The 16544-nt window shown below is 64.1% G+C and overlaps 4 protein-coding genes across 13 annotated transcripts in view; 2 read left to right on the plus strand and 2 right to left on the minus strand.

The window, feature by feature from the left end:
* Positions 1-68: 68 nt before the first annotated feature.
* Positions 69-3916, minus strand: GALK1 (galactokinase 1). The gene is made up of 8 exons (XM_069872843.1): positions 3745-3916; positions 3068-3257; positions 2727-2846; positions 2178-2313; positions 1642-1823; positions 1274-1424; positions 846-1008; positions 69-272 (listed from the first exon to the last, which is right to left on the minus strand). Exons 1-8 carry the CDS (start codon positions 3895-3897, stop codon positions 201-203), a joined length of 1167 nt encoding a protein of 388 aa, XP_069728944.1. The 5' UTR covers positions 3898-3916; the 3' UTR covers positions 69-200.
* Positions 3917-4042: 126 nt separating this feature from the next.
* On the plus strand, positions 4043-10921 carry LOC138728863 (uncharacterized). Of its 6 annotated transcripts, XM_069872528.1 has the most exons (17): positions 4043-4403; positions 4564-4630; positions 4837-4944; positions 5028-5100; positions 5242-5398; positions 5473-5518; positions 6132-6190; positions 6294-6329; positions 7337-7389; positions 7650-7782; positions 7906-8102; positions 8249-8294; positions 8383-8448; positions 8765-8824; positions 8932-9014; positions 9185-9279; positions 10597-10921. In XM_069872528.1, exons 2-17 carry the CDS (start codon positions 4594-4596, stop codon positions 10752-10754), a joined length of 1407 nt encoding a protein of 468 aa, XP_069728629.1. In that variant the 5' UTR covers positions 4043-4403; positions 4564-4593; the 3' UTR covers positions 10755-10921. The 6 variants fall into 6 exon arrangements, with proteins under 6 accessions (XP_069728629.1, XP_069728628.1, XP_069728630.1 ...); XM_069872527.1 differs by having other exon boundaries at positions 4043-4630; XM_069872529.1 differs by lacking the exon at positions 10597-10921 and adding an exon at positions 10061-10292 and having other exon boundaries at positions 4043-4630.
* Positions 10922-10925: 4 nt separating this feature from the next.
* On the minus strand, positions 10926-12639 carry H3-3B (H3.3 histone B). 2 transcript variants are annotated; one of them, XM_069872536.1, is made up of 4 exons: positions 12502-12639; positions 11976-12117; positions 11704-11857; positions 10926-11619 (listed from the first exon to the last, which is right to left on the minus strand). In XM_069872536.1, exons 2-4 carry the CDS (start codon positions 12101-12103, stop codon positions 11491-11493), a joined length of 411 nt encoding a protein of 136 aa, XP_069728637.1. In that variant the 5' UTR covers positions 12104-12117; positions 12502-12639; the 3' UTR covers positions 10926-11490. The 2 variants fall into 2 exon arrangements, with proteins under 2 accessions (XP_069728637.1, XP_069728638.1); XM_069872537.1 differs by having other exon boundaries at positions 11976-12112; positions 12502-12623.
* Positions 12640-15348: 2709 nt separating this feature from the next.
* UNK (unk zinc finger) overlaps positions 15349-16544 on the plus strand; it is a 40316-nt gene continuing 39120 nt past the window's right edge. For 2 of the 4 annotated variants that reach the window (XM_069872523.1, XM_069872525.1), the window contains exon 1: positions 15349-15512. In XM_069872523.1, the coding sequence (XP_069728624.1) occupies positions 15415-15512 (98 nt within the window). In that variant the 5' untranslated portion in view covers positions 15349-15414. The remainder of the gene's footprint in view (positions 15513-16544) is intronic. The other 2 variants (XM_069872521.1, XM_069872522.1) reach the window with 1 other exon arrangement.

Consider the following 16544-nt stretch of genomic DNA (forward strand, 5'->3'; position numbering starts at 1 on the left):
GAGTTAGACCAGTTTCCTCTGAGGAAAGGTCCCCAGTGACTCTGGCAGCAGAGTTCAGCACAGCTGGGTGCAGAACAACCGTGCAAATGTTTTGTGTTTATTCGGCAAATGACGAAGACAAACCGATTCCCTTGTGCAGTGAGGAAAGCAGCTGCCTTGTGGAGGGAGGCGATCCCAGACCAGGCACAGTGGTCGCTCCTCTACAGGGGCAGCATCTTTGCCCCTCCGGAGGGTTTGGTGAGGTAGAAGGTGGCAGTGCCGCTGTATTTCTCCTAGGAGACAAGAGGAGCAGTGAGCGCTGGTGCTCCAGGGCTGCATCGTGCCACAGCGAGCAGCCAGGACGCTTTGGGGCTGGTACAGGTGGGCCCTGCCGCTCAGCTCAGCCGTGCATCTGGCCCCAGTGCCTTTTGAGATGTGCTTTTGGGGACAGCCCTTGCCTGGGGTCCCTCGAGCCGTCCGCAGCGCAGGGTGGGGAGGTTATCAACACAGCCCGAGCTGCCCCCACTGCAGCCCCTCGGCACTGCTCGGGTGAGCTCTAAGTGCTGGTGCTGGGCTCAGCATTGTCCAAGATCAGCCTGGATTGTTTTTCCCTAGATACATTTAGCTTTCCTGATGCTCTCCGGCACCTTTCCGCTCACTTTCTCAATGCAGCAAGGCCCTTGGGCTGCGCTCTGCGGCTGGCACAGCACTGAAGAGACCACAAGATCTCACTGGCATCAACAGACTCCGGGCTGTCCCTGTGTGGCACTGGATGGGCTACAGCAACCACAAGTGCCTCATGAAAGCAGCTTAAACGTTTCCTTGGGATTTTTACGTCAGTCTCCGGGCACCTCTCTGCCGCATACCTGGATGTGGTGCTGGGCTCTCTCTGCAGCCCCGGCCTCCAGCAGTGTCACCGTGCAACCCCCGAAGCCTCCTCCAGTCATCCTGCTGCCATAAACCCCATCGACCTCCAGGGCTGCCGCCACCAGCTCATCCAGCTCCGGGCAGCTCACTTCATAGTCGTCCCTGCCGAGAGGAACCACATACACGTGAGTGAGGCTGCGAGCATCGAGGACCCGCTGGGCACTGCTGCAGGCAGCACCCGTCCATAACGAATGTCACTGGCTGCCTCGTCCCAGCACCCCCAGCACAGAAGCCTGTGGGGCTTTTCCTAAATCGCTGAACTGGCTGAGCCGTGAGAACTACAGGACAGGACAGCTCTGGCCACCCCTGCCGTGGCACCTATGGGCTAGGGAGCCCTGCGAGGACTGTAGGGCTGGTGCATCCTCACCTGAGGGAGTTGTGGCTCTCCACCATCAGCCTCCCGAATACCTGGTAGTCCCTGTCCCGCAGTGCCTGTGCTGCCTGGGCAGTCCGAGCTATCTCACCAATGACATGCCTGGCACGCCGGTACTTCTCCTCGCCCAGCTGGTTCCTGGACGCTGTGGAGATATGTGCATCCTTGCAGTGAAGCCACTTGGGTCTGTGGGATGCTGCCGGTGGCGAGCATGGCTGAAACCTGCAACCACCCTGTGCCAGAGTTTCTCCACAGATGGCACGCTCTGGCATCCCCCCACCCCCACCGGCTGCTGCGCCATGGGGCACGGAGCACCTGCTGTCCTGAGAAGGGGTCAGAGCCGAGGGCAGGACCGTCCCCACCTTCCAGCTCGGCCATGGTGGCATCTCGCAGGGTGGCCTTGCCAAGCGCCGCTGCCGCCTCCTCGCACTGCTGCCGGCGTGTCAGGTACTCGCTGCCCGTCAGCGTGTGCCGCACGTTGGAGTTGGTGATGAGCACGGCTAAGCTGCTGTCAGCCAGTGGGATGGGGACAGTCTCCAGGGACCTGCAGGGAGAGCTCAGCACTGGCCGTACGCCCGTCCCCCGGCCTGCTCCAGCCCCCAGCCAGCCAGGTGAGAGCACGTCGTGGGCAGCTCCCGCCTCCACAGAGGCAAAGGACAAGAGGTTTAGGGTTCTGCTCGAGCAGTTCGCTCCCTCCCAGTTATTACTCCCGTAACAGTCCCTAATGACTGTGAGGGAAAGGCAGCACAGGCAAGAAGCAGAAATGATACAGGAGGAGGAATCAAGGCACAGGGAACCCTAGGGAGCCCCAGCCCCGCCGTGAGATCTTGGGCTGGGTGAAGGGGTTAAGCCCCCAGCATTTGTTGGAGAGAAGAGGTGGGCACAGCCCAGCCCTGACCTGCAGTCGATGAGCAGCGCGTGGCCTTCCTTGCCCATCACCGATATGAACTGGTCCATGATTCCACAGGGCACCCCAGCAAATGTGTGCTCAGCTTTCTGGCAGGCCAGTGCCTTGGCTACCAAATCACCGTCATCTGCACCAGAGCAGAGAGATGCAGGTTAGCAGCTCCGGGACCTTTGTCCCTTTGCCCTGGGACCAGGGAAGCAAACAGGAGAGGGTAAATGGCATTTTGCTAAAGCATGAGTTGCAGGCACTTGCTCCTGCACCGGCGCACAGCATCTGCCAGCATGGGGCCCCGGATCCAGCTGCAGGCAATAACTTGACCCTGGTGCCTCAGGTCTCTCCATTCCCGGGGACGTGAAGGTGGGACGATGCTCCCAAGGTAGGAAGCTCTCATCCTGCCAGCGAGCGCCAGCGGCCCACGGGCGTTATGGGCACAGGCAGGTCAGGCTGGGCGAGCTGGAGCTGCGGTGCCGGCTCAGGCTGTGGTGGGATCTTGCCAAGGGCACCCGGCTCCCACCCAGAACGGGGTCGGCGGCTCCTTACCGGGGCAGAGCTGCTGCAGGAAGGTGTAAGTGGCCACCTCCAGAGCGGCCGAGCTGGAGAGGCCCCCGCCCAGCGGGAGGTCGCTGGCTATCACGGCGCTGAAGCCCGGCACGGGACCCGCTGCGGGAGCAGAAAAGCCTGTGGGACGGTGAGCCCGTGCCGGGCTGGCAGCCGCCCTGCCCCACGGGCCTGACGGAGCAGAGCCGCCGTCCGGTACCCGCTGTAAATCCCGCGGCGTGCGGCGCGGGGACCCCGGGCACGGGGTCTGACGGCGGCTCTGCCGGACCCCGCGGCCGCAAGCCGCGTGCCCAGCACCGGAGCCCGCACATCGCGGCCCTTACCCCGGTAGTGCTGGAGGACGCCCTTGACGTAGTTGGCCCAGCGCGGCCGCCCGGGGCTCAGGGCGCTGCCCGGGCCGGGGGCCGCGAACCGCACCGCGCGGGGCTCGTCGGCCTCCGGGGAGGTGGTGAGGAGGGACACGGTCCCGTCCCGCGTGGGGGCTCCCACCAGCACCGTCCCCAGCTGCAGGGCCTGCGGGGAGAGGCGGCTCGGCAGGGGCAGCCGGGGCTGCCCGCACCCATCGCTCGCTCCGGCTCCTCGCGGCCTTGACCCGTCCGGCTGGGGAACGCCGCTCAGGGCCGGGGTCAGCGCGGAGCCGCGGGGCCTGAGCCCCCAGCCCGGGGACCACAACCCTGCGACAGGGAACTCCAGCTCTCCGGGACGGGGAAACGACCGGCCGGGTTGCGCAAGAAGCTCCAGCTCCTCCGGGCGGGGCGGGACGGGAACGGCCTCCCCGCTGCCGCTTCAGGGGCAGGTCCCGCTCCGAGCCCCGGGGGGGCCCGCAGGTCTTGGGAGGGGGACACCGGGGAGGGCGCGGGGCCCCGAGGCTGCGGGGGAGCCGGCGGGGGCAGCGGGATCAGGGACAGCGGGGGTGCGGGATGGGGGTGCGGGATGGGGGGTGCGGGATGGGGGGTGCGGGATGGGGGTGCGGGACGGGGCAGCGGCGGGGCGGCCTCACCATGGGCAGCACGAGGCCGCCGCAGTAGTCGGTGTGCTCGCCGATGAGGTTCACCCGCCCGGGGGCCCAGGCGGCCAGCGCCGCCGCCCCGAACGCCGCAGCGTGAGCCCCGCGGGCGGCGACGAGCGACGGGGGCTGCGGGGACCCCGACATCGCCGCTGCGCTCCGGGCGGGGCCGAGCGACGGGACCGCCCCCCGCCCCCCAGACCGCCCCGGGACCGTCCCCCGGACCGCCCCCCGCCCCGGCTCCGACGTGGCCGCCCCGCCCGCCTCGGCGGGTCTTGAACCCGGGTCCGTGCGGCGGGTCCCGTCCCTGCGGGGCCCTGGGGGGGGCCCTGCGGCCGCCGTCACCGTCGCGAGCGGTGGGAGGTTTTTCCCCGCGGGTGAAGCGGAGTTCAGCTCGTCCGAGTGACCGTGTTTTTCGAGAGCCGGACCGCGCGCGGGGTTTACAGCGTGTTTTTTCCATTTCCCAGACACCGGTGGGGTCTGTGCTCGGCGCGGTCTGTGCTGGGCGCGGGTCTGTCTCGCTCTAATCGCGTCTCTTTGCAGAGTTTCCCTCTCCCAAGCGCGGGGCCCGGCAGGGCTGGGGCCGGGTCCAAGTGAGGAAGAGATTTGGCTGTTGTGAAATTCACAATAACGTTAAAACGAGTCTCTGGAAGGTAACAGCATACGCGCAGGGTTTACCCAGGCGTGTGTGAGCGGGGAACACGTTCCGCCCCGGGTCCTGTCCCAGGATCGACGGGATCGCTGCTGCGCAGCCCTGTTCGCCTCCTCCAGCTCCGAACCGAGCCCCAGAGAGTCGCTTTGCGGTATTTTCAGTGCCGGCTGAGCCGCTCCGCTCGCCCGGCCATGGCCGGCAAGGAGCCGCTGCTGAGCGCCCTGAGAGGTGAGCGCGGCCCCCGCTGCCCCCCGGGTCCCGTTCCCTCTGCTCCCCGCCCCCCACGGGTCCCGTTCCCGGTGCCCCCCGGGTCCCGTTCCCTCTGCCCTGGCGGGTCCCGTTCCCGGTGCCCGGCGGGGCTGGGCGCCCCCACCTGCTGCCGCCGCGGCCTCGGGGACGTTTTCTCCCCCGGGCGCTGATGCCCCGTCCGGCAGGCGAGGTGCTGCGGCTGCGGGACAGCGGGGGACCCTGCTGCGACACCTCGCCGCTGCTCGCCTCCCTCTGCCAGCTGCTGGAGAGCATCCTGCGCAAGGGGCTGCGGCGTGAGTGCCCCTCGGTGCCCCGGGAGCAGGACGCGCCATCCCGGTGCCCGCGGCGAGGGTCTCGCCTGCCCTTTCTCCCGCAGAGCCGGCCTGGGCCTTCAGGAGACGGGATTATTGGCACTGGTTGGAGCAGCTTCCCACGGAGGATGGCAGCAGGCAAGTAAACCCAATCCAGGCTAAAAACCTGGGCCACGGCAGCGCCCGCCGTGCCGTGTTCATCCCCGGCGCCCGGGGGCATCGAGGATGCTCCCACGTGGCACCGAAGTCCCAGCCCGAGCCCTTCCCCGTCCCAAACAGGCCGAGCCCTCTCTCCGTCAGCATCCAGAGGGCAGGTGCCTGCGCGAAGGTGCGGACGGCGCAGGGCCGCGGGCGATGCCTGCTGCGCCTGGCTCTGCAGGGGAAGGTGCTGGCGGCGGCCGTGCGGCAGCTGGCGAGCAGCCCCCGGCTCCTGCAGGTGAGACGCTCGGCAGGAGCTGCTTCCCGATGGCAGCGCGACAGCCGCGTGATGGGCATTTCCCTGTGTTCCAGTTCTATGATCCGGTGAGCTCCATCCTTGGCAACGAAGACCTCCTGGGTAAGACGTGGCCCCTCTGAGGTGGGACGGGACCTGCCCTGAGGTGGCATTTTGGCACCACGTGCTGGGAGGGTGTGAGGGGAAACAATCCACTGGGACTTCTTGAACCCAAACTTAGTGGCAAAATCTAAATCTGGTAAAAGAGGTGTAAATGTTTAAATATAGCACAGGAAGAACATGAATCTGTTGGAAGGAGTCCAGAGGAGGCCACAGAGATGTTCTGAGGGCTGGAGAACCTCCTGTATGAGGACAGGCTGAGAGAGTTGGGGTTGTTCAGCCTGGAGAAGAGAAGGCTGTGGGGAGACCTTAGAGCAGCTTTCAGTATGGAAAGGGGCTCCAGGAAGGCTGGGGAGGGGCTCTGGATCAGGGACTGTAGGGACAGGATGAGAGGGAATGGTTTTCAGCTGCAAGAGGGGAGATTGAGATGAGATGTTGGGGAGAAATGTTTTGCTGTGAGGGTGGGGAGGCCCTGGCCCAGGCTGCCCAGAGCAGGGGTGGCTGCCCCATCCCTGGAGGGGTTCAAGGCCAGGCTGGATGGGGCTCACATTCCTGTGGGGCTGTGGCTGCCAGGAGCCAGACTGTGACGCTGCCCCTCGTCCCCATCCCTCGGCAGAGCCTTTCCTCTCACTGCTGCTGGTGCTGGAAGAGATGGATTTCTGCCTGGACCTGCAGGTAAGGTGAATGATCGGCAGGGTGGGGGCCAGCACGTGCCTGCTGGTGTGGCGCCGGTTCCTTCCTTGCCAGCACCCAGGGTGCTGACGCTCCTTTTCTGCAGAACTGCAGCTTCTTGGACGAAAGCTGGCGGCTGCCGGTAAGGGCTCGACGCTCCCCAGAGCCGTCTCTCTGCCGCCCGGCCGCCTCTGCAAAGTCAAACAAGGGAGATAAGGAATGATTTGGCCAGGAGGGATTGCCCACAGCGTCCGCCTGGGCTCAGCCGGAGTGAATTGGCTCAGGTTCACCAGCACGAGCAGAGCCACCTCTGCCACCGAGGCCTGATCCTGCTGGGTGCCCATACTGTCACCAGGAGCAGATCCCAGCATTCCTGGGTGTAAAACCAAGCAAGAGTAGCACCCAGGCCTAAACTGCTGACATAAATGCAGTTCTCCTGTGTCCCCTTCCCTAATTTCTTGCTAAAAAATCCCAGTTTCCCTAGGCTGACACAGATTACGCAGCAGTTGGGTTGCTTTGGGTTTTGCTCAGTCAAATATTGCATTTACTGAGAACAGCGGGGATGCCACGATGTCTTTTAAAAATGAGGAGCATCCTTCCACTGCCTTTTGAACCCAAAAGAATCCCCCAGAAAAGCTCCGGGTGGCTTTGGGGCTGGTTATGGCGTGCGCCAAGCAGCAGAGGCTGGGATCCCGCTGGCTTTTGGGCATTTCCAACAGCAGGCGCTCCCGGCCAAGCTGGCTGCTTTTCGGGTCCCTGGCTAATGCGATGTGACAGTAAGTACTGCTGGGAAACGGCTGCGGCTTTGGGCACGGGCGGCAGCGCTCCCTTGGCTGCTCCGGACACGTGGGGCGCGGGAGGAGGGCTCACCCGCTGTGTTGCCATCTTAGCCATCTGGCACGTTTGTCCCTTCAGGGTCTGGGTACAGCTGAGTCTCAGGAGAGGACAGGGATGAACAGGCACTGATGTCCCCAGCTCGGCCAGGGGCACTGGGAACCGGCCTCTCCTGGGTCCCAAAGCCTTGGTTTGGCATCAGTGCCAGAAACAACTTAGGGCAAGGGGTCCCCGTCCTCTTCCTTGTCCTGGTCACCCTCCCTGGGTGTCCTGTGGCCATTGCCAGGGCCACTGTCACCGGCTGCTCTCTTCCAGGTGTGCATCACTTATGAGACAGTCCCGTGCCGAGCGCTGGGGATGGTGCTTAGGTAGGAGCCCTTGATCATTCTCTCCGCTCTCCAGCGGGATCTGGACACTGCAGCACGCAAACTCCCCCCAAAAGGGGAGATAAATCTCCCACTGGGGCTGTCTTGGGTGCTCTTCTCCCTGTTGGCTCAGCCTCACCAGTGTCTGCTGTCCAGAGGGTGGCTTTTTGCTGCCTCTGTGTACTGGTGAAACATCACTGACGGTACAGAAGGGCTGGGGAAGCTGCACTTGGTGCCTGTGCTGAGACGGGGCTTGGCTGCAGGTACGTGGATGGCCGAGTCTTCATCACCGAGGTGCTCCCAGAGAGCCAGGCGGAGCTGGATGAGGTGGTGCTGGCCGGCGACGTCCTTGACGAGATCAACGGCCGCTCACTGAGAAACGCCTACAACGGGCAGGTGGGTGAGCACGGAGGGCTGGCTGTGCCCCATCTGCCCCTCTCCTGCCCCCCTCCTCCCCTCTGCCTCCCCCCGTCTCCCCCTCTCCTGCCTCTCATCCCTCCCTCTGTCTCCCCGCGCCAGGCCGGGGCTGAGCTGCGGAAGCTGAAGGGACAGCCGCTCAGCCTGCGCCTGCTGCGGTGGCGGTGGCACAACGGGGAGGTCTACGAGCCGCTGCTGCCCTACCTGCAGGCCCTGAGGGAGCAGGAGCCCCACTTCCAGCTGCAGCGTGGCCCCCGGCGCAGGGTTGCAGGCGACGCGCAGGGGCTGCAGGGGGGCAGGTAGGGATGGGGCTGCAGGGTCCCCCGTGCTCGTGCTCCCCTGGCCTCTGCTAAGGGCCGTGGGGCCGAAGCTGCCCCATAACCTAGGGGCAGCGTGGGGCTGCGAGCATCCCCTGCTCCGCTGCCACCAGCCCTTCTCTCCCCAGGCTGCTCTACGCCCTGCGGTTCCTGGGCCGTGTCGGCGTTGGGAAGGTGCGGCGCGGGGGCAGAGTCGTGCCTGGGGTCGGCTGTCCCTCGCGGATGTGCCCCGGGTTCATCCTGCCTTCCTGCTCCCTTTCAGCACGGTGGCAAAGAGGTGCTGGGCTGGGCCATCCCCGCCACGCTGGAGCAGCACTCGGCAGCGCGGGTGAGACGCGGCTGCGGGGGGGAAAGGGCAGGGAAATGCGGCCTCTGTCCAGGAATGTTTTTTCCTGCTGATTCAGCCTGGCTGAGCATCCACCACCCCACAGCCCTGTGGGTCTTTTCAGGCTGGAAGCATCTCCAGAGGCAGGACACTAAGGGGAAAAAACCAAAACCACCTGTAGGAAAGCTCTTTGAAAGGCTGTGTCCGACTGCGCTTCGTCACCTCTGCTTTTGAATAATCTCTCTCTTGCAAGCATCTTCTTAAAACCAGAGCTGAGAGGCTGTGGTGATCGAGGCCTCTTCCCTCCATCCCCATCCAGGAGGTTTTACTTGATGTGAAGGAAGCGGAGATCCTCATCCAGGAGAAGGCTTCTTCCCAGGTAAGCGAGCGACTCCCGGGGCTGCCGATGGCCGGCTGGGTTCCACCAGGCCCGAGGTGACAGGGACTGCCCGCGGCCCCGCCGCCGTCCCCCCCGTCCCCCCGCAGCTCCTGGGCCGCTACCCCTACCCCTGCATCTCCTGCGTGGGACGCTGCGCTGACAGCTGCAACTTGCTCGCCTTCTGTGTGGTGTGAGTGTTGCCTCTGGGACTGGGGAGCGGGGATGGAGAGGGATGTGGGGCTCAGAGAATAAACAAGTGGCATCCAGAGCAGCCGCAGGGTCTCTGCCGTGGTTACAAGCCCGCGCCAGGCATTCAGAGTCGCGCTCTCTGCCGGCTAATGTACGTGTTTCCATTTTTAGCACTTCCCTGGAGAGCCCTGACGGGAGCACGTTCGACTGCCTGGTGTTTGCAGCGTGTTCTGAGCAGGAGTGCGAGGAAATCGTCAGGAGAATTGGTAAGGGAAGGCTTTCTGTCCTCAGCACCATCGGAGTGAGCGTGTGGAGCACCAGGAACTGCTGCCCTGTACCCCCCACCCCCCCACCAGGGTCTGCTGTGTTTCTCTCTGCTGAAGTTACTGAGATGGAGAGGTTCTGTGATAGGGTTTTCTGGTGTGCTTGGGGTTTATGTGATGCGGTTTGTTTCTTCTTGACAATGGGTTTATTTTAAGCAGAAGCTTCCAGGCATTCCCAGATGGTTCATTGTTTGCACTGAGAGCTTGGACGAAGCATTGTTTTCGAGGGATGTTATTTAAAACACACTTTTCCTGTAGGAGACCAGTCTGCTCCTGCAATTTAGCACTGAATTGTGCATTCATAAATCCCATCCCTTGTAATTCTTACCCTGCCTCAGCGCAGGCTGCGGGTGCTTCCCACGCACACGGCTCTGGGGCTGCTCTGGTGACCCCTGGGGGGACATCCCTGCCCCCAGGACAGACCTACCCGAGAGTGCTCGGTGCTGCTAATTCAGTTCACAATTCAGATGCAAGGAAAGCTTTTTCCCCTACACGTTTAGCAGTGAGGAAAATCCTTATTTGAAACTGCATCTGGGGCCATTTCAGGACACGCTTTCAGCCGTGCCCTGGCAGCTGGGATAATGGGGTTAACGGGGCTGTGCTTGTTCCAAGCACGTGTGGTGCCGTAGAGAAGGGTGTTGAGGAAATGGGGGGGAGCGCCCAGTAAGGATTGCCTGTTCCCCAGCTGCAGGATTTAAGCACACTGAGTGGTTTGTCTGATAAGGGAGAGCCGCTGGCCCAGCCTTCTCCTGCAACGCAGGCCTCGGCTCCCAGATGGGGTCCAAGCTGCTGCCAGGCTGTCACTGTGGAAGGAAACGCTGGAAACGTGTCCGCGCCTCAAAACACCGAGGACCAGGGTGAGCTACAGCTGCCCTTCCTCCCAAAAGCCACTTCTGCTGTGGCACTTTGAATGTCACTGCAATAAACCATGATGAACTGGCTAAGCCTCTTCCTGCACTCATCTCGGTGCGGTACCAGCACAGCCTGTTCCCCAGGGAGCTGCCTGCGCTCCCATCTTGATGCTAATTACCTGTTTCAGCCACAGCCAGTGCAGCTTTCCTCCACCCCCATCCAGCCACAGTTGGCTGCTCCCAGACACCACCGAGAGCACCAGACCTGTTCTCCCAGAGCCTAAGCGCTGCTCTCAGTGATATTTGAGTTCAATCCTTCTTCCTCAAAGTAGTTTGGTGGGAACAGTCTCACAGGGCCCACCAGCAGCTTCCCGCACAGCACCACTGTGTTAGGGTTCTCACCCCACAGGAACCCACATCACAACTGCACCCGCCCACTATCCTGGCACCCAGAGCCACTCGGGGCTTTGCTCTGGGCAGACTGGTCACACCGCTCTGAATCACCTTCCCCTGCCTTTACTGGAAAGGCGAGGGAAGCGCTGTGCCAGGAACAGTGGACGCTGGTGAGCAGCCAAGCGCCAACCTCTGAGCACCCGGGGCTCAGCTCTGCTCCCAGCAACCCCGAGCGATGCCTCAGGCACCACACGTCCCCCAGCCCTCGGTGGCAGCCAGGGCCACTGCTGCGCTGACGCACAGGAGCTGCTTCAGCCCATGCAAACCAAACAAGGACTCCTCACATGTGAATGTAAAACATTTAATTTAAAAATGTTGACACTACAATATATAAAATAGCTATTATAAATGCACATAGTGTATTCTATAGCTGCCAGGTTTACGTCTTTAGGAAACTGTAAGTTACACTGTGGTTAAGACTTGTCGCTCTGCCCTCCAAACGCCCACGTTTGATCACAGTGATGTATGGTCAGACTAACAGCCCCAGCTGTTAAACACTTGGATCAAGTCATAACCAGTTTTATTGCAAAAGGACCCTGTACACATTTATATCAACTCTAGTACCTTACAAGTTCAGCTACCCAACAAGTCATTAACATACAGAAACATGCACAAGAAGCAAGAAAGATCACCCATCCCTTCTGCATATTAGCAACTTGTCACTGCGGCGCGGCCCGCGTCGCTGAGGTCTGTGTGAACAGTCACTTTTCGCATTCATCCTGAGTGAAAGATGGAATGACTTAAGTACAAATGCAACATATTATAAACAATTTCTTACAAAAAAAGTCACAAATTAAAACCAAAGTATTTTACAGAATTTACTACAAAACACCATAAAAACAGCCTTTGCTCAAGCCCTCTCCCCCCGTATCCTGCGAGCCAACTGGATGTCTTTGGGCATGATGGTGACTCTCTTGGCGTGGATGGCGCACAGGTTCGTGTCTTCGAACAGCCCCACCAGGTACGCCTCGCTGGCCTCCTGTCGCGAGAGCACAAGACACGTCATTAGAAACGCTCAGCAGAGTCTGCTCAGCGCCAGGCCCACCAGGCCCCCTGCCCATACCTGCAGCGCGCCGATAGCCGCACTCTGGAACCTCAAGTCCGTTTTGAAGTCCTGGGCGATCTCCCTGACCAGCCGCTGAAATGGCAGCTTGCGGATCAGCAGCTCCGTCGATTTCTGGTAGCGACGGATCTCACGGAGGGCAACGGTGCCCGGCCTGGTCAAAGGAAGGGGAGCAGGTGAGCGGGCGGTGGGTCGCAGGGGGATGAAGGGGAGCGGGTGAGCAGGCGAGAGCCGCAGGGTGCGGAGGGGGAGCGGGTGAGCGAGGGCCCCACCTGTAGCGATGCGGCTTCTTGACGCCGCCGGTAGAGGGAGCGCTCTTCCGCGCCGCCTTGGTGGCGAGCTGCTTGCGGGGAGCCTTCCCCCCGGTGGACTTGCGAGCGGTCTGCTTGGTGCGGGCCATGGCTCCTCACTAACCTGCCGGGACAGCCACGCGTGACGCAGGGCCCGGCTCCCCCTGGTCCCGGTAACCCCTCGTCCTTCCAGCCCCAACTCTCCCAGTCCCTCCTCGGTCCCAGCCGCAGCTGCCGCCCCCCCCCGTCCTGACCACCCCCCCCGGCAACTGCCGGCTCCCCCTTGGGCCGCGAGGCGGGCAGGCGGCCAGCAGGCTCCCCCGCGAGGGGAGGCGGAGCCGCCGCTGCGCCCGCCCCCGCGCGGCCGCTCCCCGAGCCGCGGCCCCAGCTCAGTCCTTCGGGCGGATGGGACGCGGCCGCGACCGCGCGCACGCCGCCAGGCCCAGCCCGGCCGCCGCGCTCGCCGCGGAAGGCACCGCGGGAGGCGCCGCCGCCGCCCGGCACTCACCGCTGGGATCAGAAGGAAGCACCGGTACCGGTAGCGCTGCGCCCCGAAGCCTGCGCCGCCGCGCCGACCGCCCGGCAGCCCCGCACCCGCTCACTGCGCCCGCCCCGCCGCGGGGACGCGGCTTTTATAGCGGGGGCGGTGCGCGGCGCGCTGACGTCACGGCGCTCGGCGGCAGCGCGCCGCGCCATTGGCGGGGACCCCCGCCGGCGCCGTGACGTCACGGCACACAAAGGCCGTGCTGCGGCTCCCCCGCGCTGATTGGGCGCGCGCGCGGGCGCTGATTGGTTGTTAAGGCGCGCGCGCGATTGGGCGCCGCGCGGGCAGAAGCGGCCAATGGGCGCCGGGCGCGCGCCCCGCGCGCTGATTGGACGAAACGGGGCAGGGTTGGATCCTACCCGCGGTCCGAAGCTCCACACTGCGAGTCAATGGGAGCCGCGCGGGGGGCGCCGGGGCCGCGGGCTCCCCGGGCCGACACCGCCCTGCCGCGCGGGGCCGGGGCCGCCCCCCGCCTCCCCCCGCAGCGCCGGGGCCGCGGGCAGCGGGGTCCGGCAGCGCCCCCGGCGTCCCCGCAGCGCCCGCCGACCCCGGCGCGGCCCCCGGCAGCGGGCAGGGCGAGCCCCGCGCCGCGCTCCCGCGAGTAGGAGGCGAATCTCGGAGCGTCTGCTGGGAGGTCGCGGTGGCGGCTCGCGGGGGGAGGCTCGCACGGGCAGCGGGGCAGGTCCCGGCCCGGTGGGCAGGGAGCCTCCCTCAGGGGGAGCGGGCCCCACCTGCCCCGCAGGTGCAGCACGAGGAGTACAGAGCGAACACAACCGGCCACATGCTCGGCCGCGGCTCCTGAGGGCGTCTGGGAGCTCGGCGACCCGGAGCGGTGCAGGTCCCGCTCCTCTGCCCGCGGGGCCACTCGAGCCAGCGCCCGCCAGGCCGCCCAGGACCACCAAGGGCACCTGGGCCGTCTCCCGTGCATCTCCCCTAGCGCTGGTCCTCATTTTCAGGGTGATTTTCCTTCATGTGAAGGAAAACGCGAGTTGTTTATCAGAGACAGAACACTGCACGTCAGTGGAGGGGTAGGTGAACAACCGTCCACGTTGTACGCATTTTGGAGAAGCAGAAGTAAAGAATTCCCCTTCCATTCGAGTTCATGCGTTTCAAAATCCGTTCTGACAGTAACAGCATACGCTTTAGATTTGGTATTTCTCAGAGCTCTTCCACTGTCGCTGATGCCAGGAGACCAGCACACAATGCTTGTTCCCGCGGGCTCAGAGGCTCCGTGGATGATTCCTTTACTGTGTTTTCCCAGCAATGGCTGCTAACGCTCCTCGTCTCAGAGATGATTTTGATTTGTTGCTCTCTTTCAGGGTGCAGGAAAGCCGAGCATCCTCCTGGATGAAATAGGCCGAGGGAAGGGCACCCATTTGCTGGGGCAAGCAATGAGCAGACGTTAACAAGGACCTGCTCAAAGATGGAAGTGAATCCACCCTGGGGACACACACCAGGCACGGCCTGAACCTTTTGTGCTACCTGGCAGAGCCGGGGCTGAGCTGTCCCGGCTGTGAGACTGAGCTGGAGGAGGAAATGGTATCGGTACCAGGTTGTCAATTAAACATCAGTAAAGGAGGACTTCAGTCTCTGGTTTCTGAATTGCAAATCACAGGTTGGGGCTGGTTTGAGCAGGATTTGTTGATAATTGAAGGGATTTTTCTGCAGGCTCATTGGTGGCAGTGATTTTCTGTGGGGCATAGAGGTGTGTTACATAGGTGTGAACTGAAATACTTACACAAAGTTGTCCGACTTGACCAAGAGCTGCATAATTGCAGCCCTCCAGCCTCCTCGGGAGGGTTGCTGGATGAATCAGAGGGTACTGACAGCCTGTGACTTGTTCCTCCAAAGGCAGGGAATAAGCTACTAAATCACCCTGGCGCAAGCCTGCCGGCAGTGATGCTGAATCTGTGTAAACGAGAATTAACGCAGTTCTTTCCTTCCTCAGCAGCTGCCTGGGCAGCGCGCAGCCGGCCCTGCAATTTGTTATTAACGTCCCACACCCCGTGTGCGCTGGCAGAGGTGAAAAGGTGTTTGTGTTACAAATCCTCCCTGCCCTTTACCACCCGCCAGCAGATCCCGGGCGGGAAGCGGTTCTGTGTGCAGACCAGGAGATCAAAGTCCTGTTAAAAGAAGCTCAGATCGTTTCCTCCCCTGGGAGCGAAGCGAAATTACAGAGGAAGCTCTCCACGTGTGAATTCACATCCACGGACGCGGCCACTCTGGGGTGGGTTTATCCCGGGGGAGGACAGGGCTGCGCGATCGATCCCGAGGTGGCCCAGCGTCCAGGTGTTGACTCCTCAGAGGTAGGTGCTCCTTGCAGCTCAGAGGCCTTCCTCCTCCTCCTCCTCCTCCTCCTCCAGAGCTCTTCCCAGGCTCTTCCTGGACGCTGCCGTCCCGTGGGTGGGGAAGGACCAGAGCGAGGAGCGATGCCAGCACAGAGATAGCCCTTTGGCTGACACGCCGCGCTCCCTGAAGCGGGAAGAGGGGGAGGAAGGAAGCGAGGCCGCCGGCCACAAATAGCTCCGCATCCTCTCGCGGCCTCCCCCCGCCCCGCCGCCGGGGGGCGCCTTCCCGAGCCGCCCCCTTCCCTCGGACTACAACTCCCGTCGCCCCCCGCGCGCGACCGGAAGCGCGGCCAGCGGCGCCGCGCGGTGGCCTCTGGGAGCCGTAGTCCCCGCCGCCCGGAAGCCGCCGCCCGGCGCGCCGCGGGCCGGCGGGGCGCGGGCGCGGGGCCGGACTACAACTCCCGCCGCACCCCGCGCGCCGGGGCGGTGACGGCGGCGGCGGCGCCTGCGCCCGGCGCCCTCCGTGCGGACCGCGCAGAGTGAATAATAAAGGTCCCCCCGGCGGCGGCGGGCGCGGCGGGCGGCGGCGATGTCCAAGGGCCCGGCGGCGGGAGGACCCGCCGCGGCAGGCCCCGCCGGCGCCGCCAGCGCGCTGCAGGCGCAGCCCGAGAAGCCGCAGCACTACACGTACGTAGCGGGAGCCTCCCCGCCGCCCGCGCGCCGGCAGCGCCTGACGTCAGCGAGCGGCACGCGCGGGGCCGCGGGGCCGGGGGGGCGGGGCCGGGGGGCCCGGGCCGGGGGGGGAGCCCCGGGGGGCTCGGGCCGTGTGTCCGGGGCGGGGGGGGGGGGCAGCACCGAGGGGGCAGGGCCCGTGTGTCGGGGGTGGGGGGGGGAGCCCCGGTCCCCGCGCCTTCGGGGGGGACCGACCCCAGGGGCTCCGAGTCCGTGTCCCCCGCGAGGGGGGGCCGGGTCCACGTCCCCTTCGTGCGGGGGGAGCAGCCCCGGTGTCGCCAGGCGGGGGTCCCGGGCCGCTCCGCAGGGCCCTGCGAGAGCCATCCCCGCAGGGCACGTTCCCCGGGAGTCCCGGGCGGCTCCCCCGGCGGGGAGCGCGGCCTCCGCTCGGCCGGGGCGCTTTGCCGCCGGGCCCCGGCCCCGGCTGCAGAACCGCGTCCCGGCGCCTCGTCCCGGGGATGCGCTGGGTGCCCTGGGCCTGGGAGAGGTGCTCGGGCTGGAGGGTGTGTTCACGGCGGTATCCGCAGTTCCTCCTGCCGTCAGGATAACGGGGCCGAGGGAGCGAGCAGGGTCTGTGAGGATGGGGACGTGAATTGTGGGGACGGTTCAGGTGTTCCTTGTCTTCCTGAACATAAAAAGTTTGGGACTGTCTCTCCTGAGCAGCATGTGTGTGTCGAGCGGTCTGCCCTTGTTGCGTTGGGGTGTTTTCTGCATACAGAAAAGTGTCACGCTAATTGTCACTCTCTCTCCTTGTGTGTGTGCCCCCACCCAGTGAGGGCAGCGGGGTTGGAGCGCTGCCTGTGTGCTCTACTCTGTACTTTCACGAAGTTGGCGATCCGCTTCTTCCCTGTGCTTACACCTTGAGACACGGGATGCACAGGCGTGGATCTGTACTGCCTGTGACAGGGCTCGCAGGCTGTTTTAATTCCTTCAGGCTGTTTGGAATACTGAGGCTATGACAGAATGAGGGCTCCTGGGTTTCTGCCC

Source organism: Phaenicophaeus curvirostris, chromosome 19 (assembly GCF_032191515.1).
Source record: "Phaenicophaeus curvirostris isolate KB17595 chromosome 19, BPBGC_Pcur_1.0, whole genome shotgun sequence".
Classification (NCBI taxonomy): Eukaryota; Metazoa; Chordata; class Aves; order Cuculiformes; family Cuculidae; genus Phaenicophaeus; species Phaenicophaeus curvirostris.

Bases quoted from the DNA above. Each gene is read 5' to 3' on its own strand.
- H3-3B (XM_069872536.1), bottom strand. From the start codon at position 12,103: ATGGCCCGCACCAAGCAGACCGCTCGCAAGTCCACCGGGGGGAAGGCT. The intron at 11,858-11,975 runs GTGGGGCCCTCG...TCCTTTGACCAG, and splicing joins AAGAAGCCGCATCGCTACAG to GCCGGGCACCGTTGCCCTCC. The intron at 11,620-11,703 runs GTATGGGCAGGG...CTCTCGCGACAG, and splicing joins CGGCTATCGGCGCGCTGCAG to GAGGCCAGCGAGGCGTACCT.
- LOC138728863 (XM_069872527.1), top strand. From the start codon at position 4,594: ATGGCCGGCAAGGAGCCGCTGCTGAGCGCCCTGAGAG. The intron at 7,390-7,649 runs GTAGGAGCCCTT...GCTTGGCTGCAG, and splicing joins GCGCTGGGGATGGTGCTTAG to GTACGTGGATGGCCGAGTCT. The intron at 8,825-8,931 runs GTAAGCGAGCGA...GTCCCCCCGCAG, and splicing joins AGGAGAAGGCTTCTTCCCAG to CTCCTGGGCCGCTACCCCTA.
- GALK1 (XM_069872843.1), bottom strand. From the start codon at position 3,897: ATGTCGGGGTCCCCGCAGCCCCCGTCGCTCGTCGCCGCCCGCGGGGCT. The intron at 3,258-3,744 runs GTGAGGCCGCCC...CTCTCCCCGCAG, and splicing joins GCGGCCTCGTGCTGCCCATG to GCCCTGCAGCTGGGGACGGT. The intron at 2,847-3,067 runs GTAAGGGCCGCG...CTGCTCCCGCAG, and splicing joins CGTCCTCCAGCACTACCGGG to CGGGTCCCGTGCCGGGCTTC.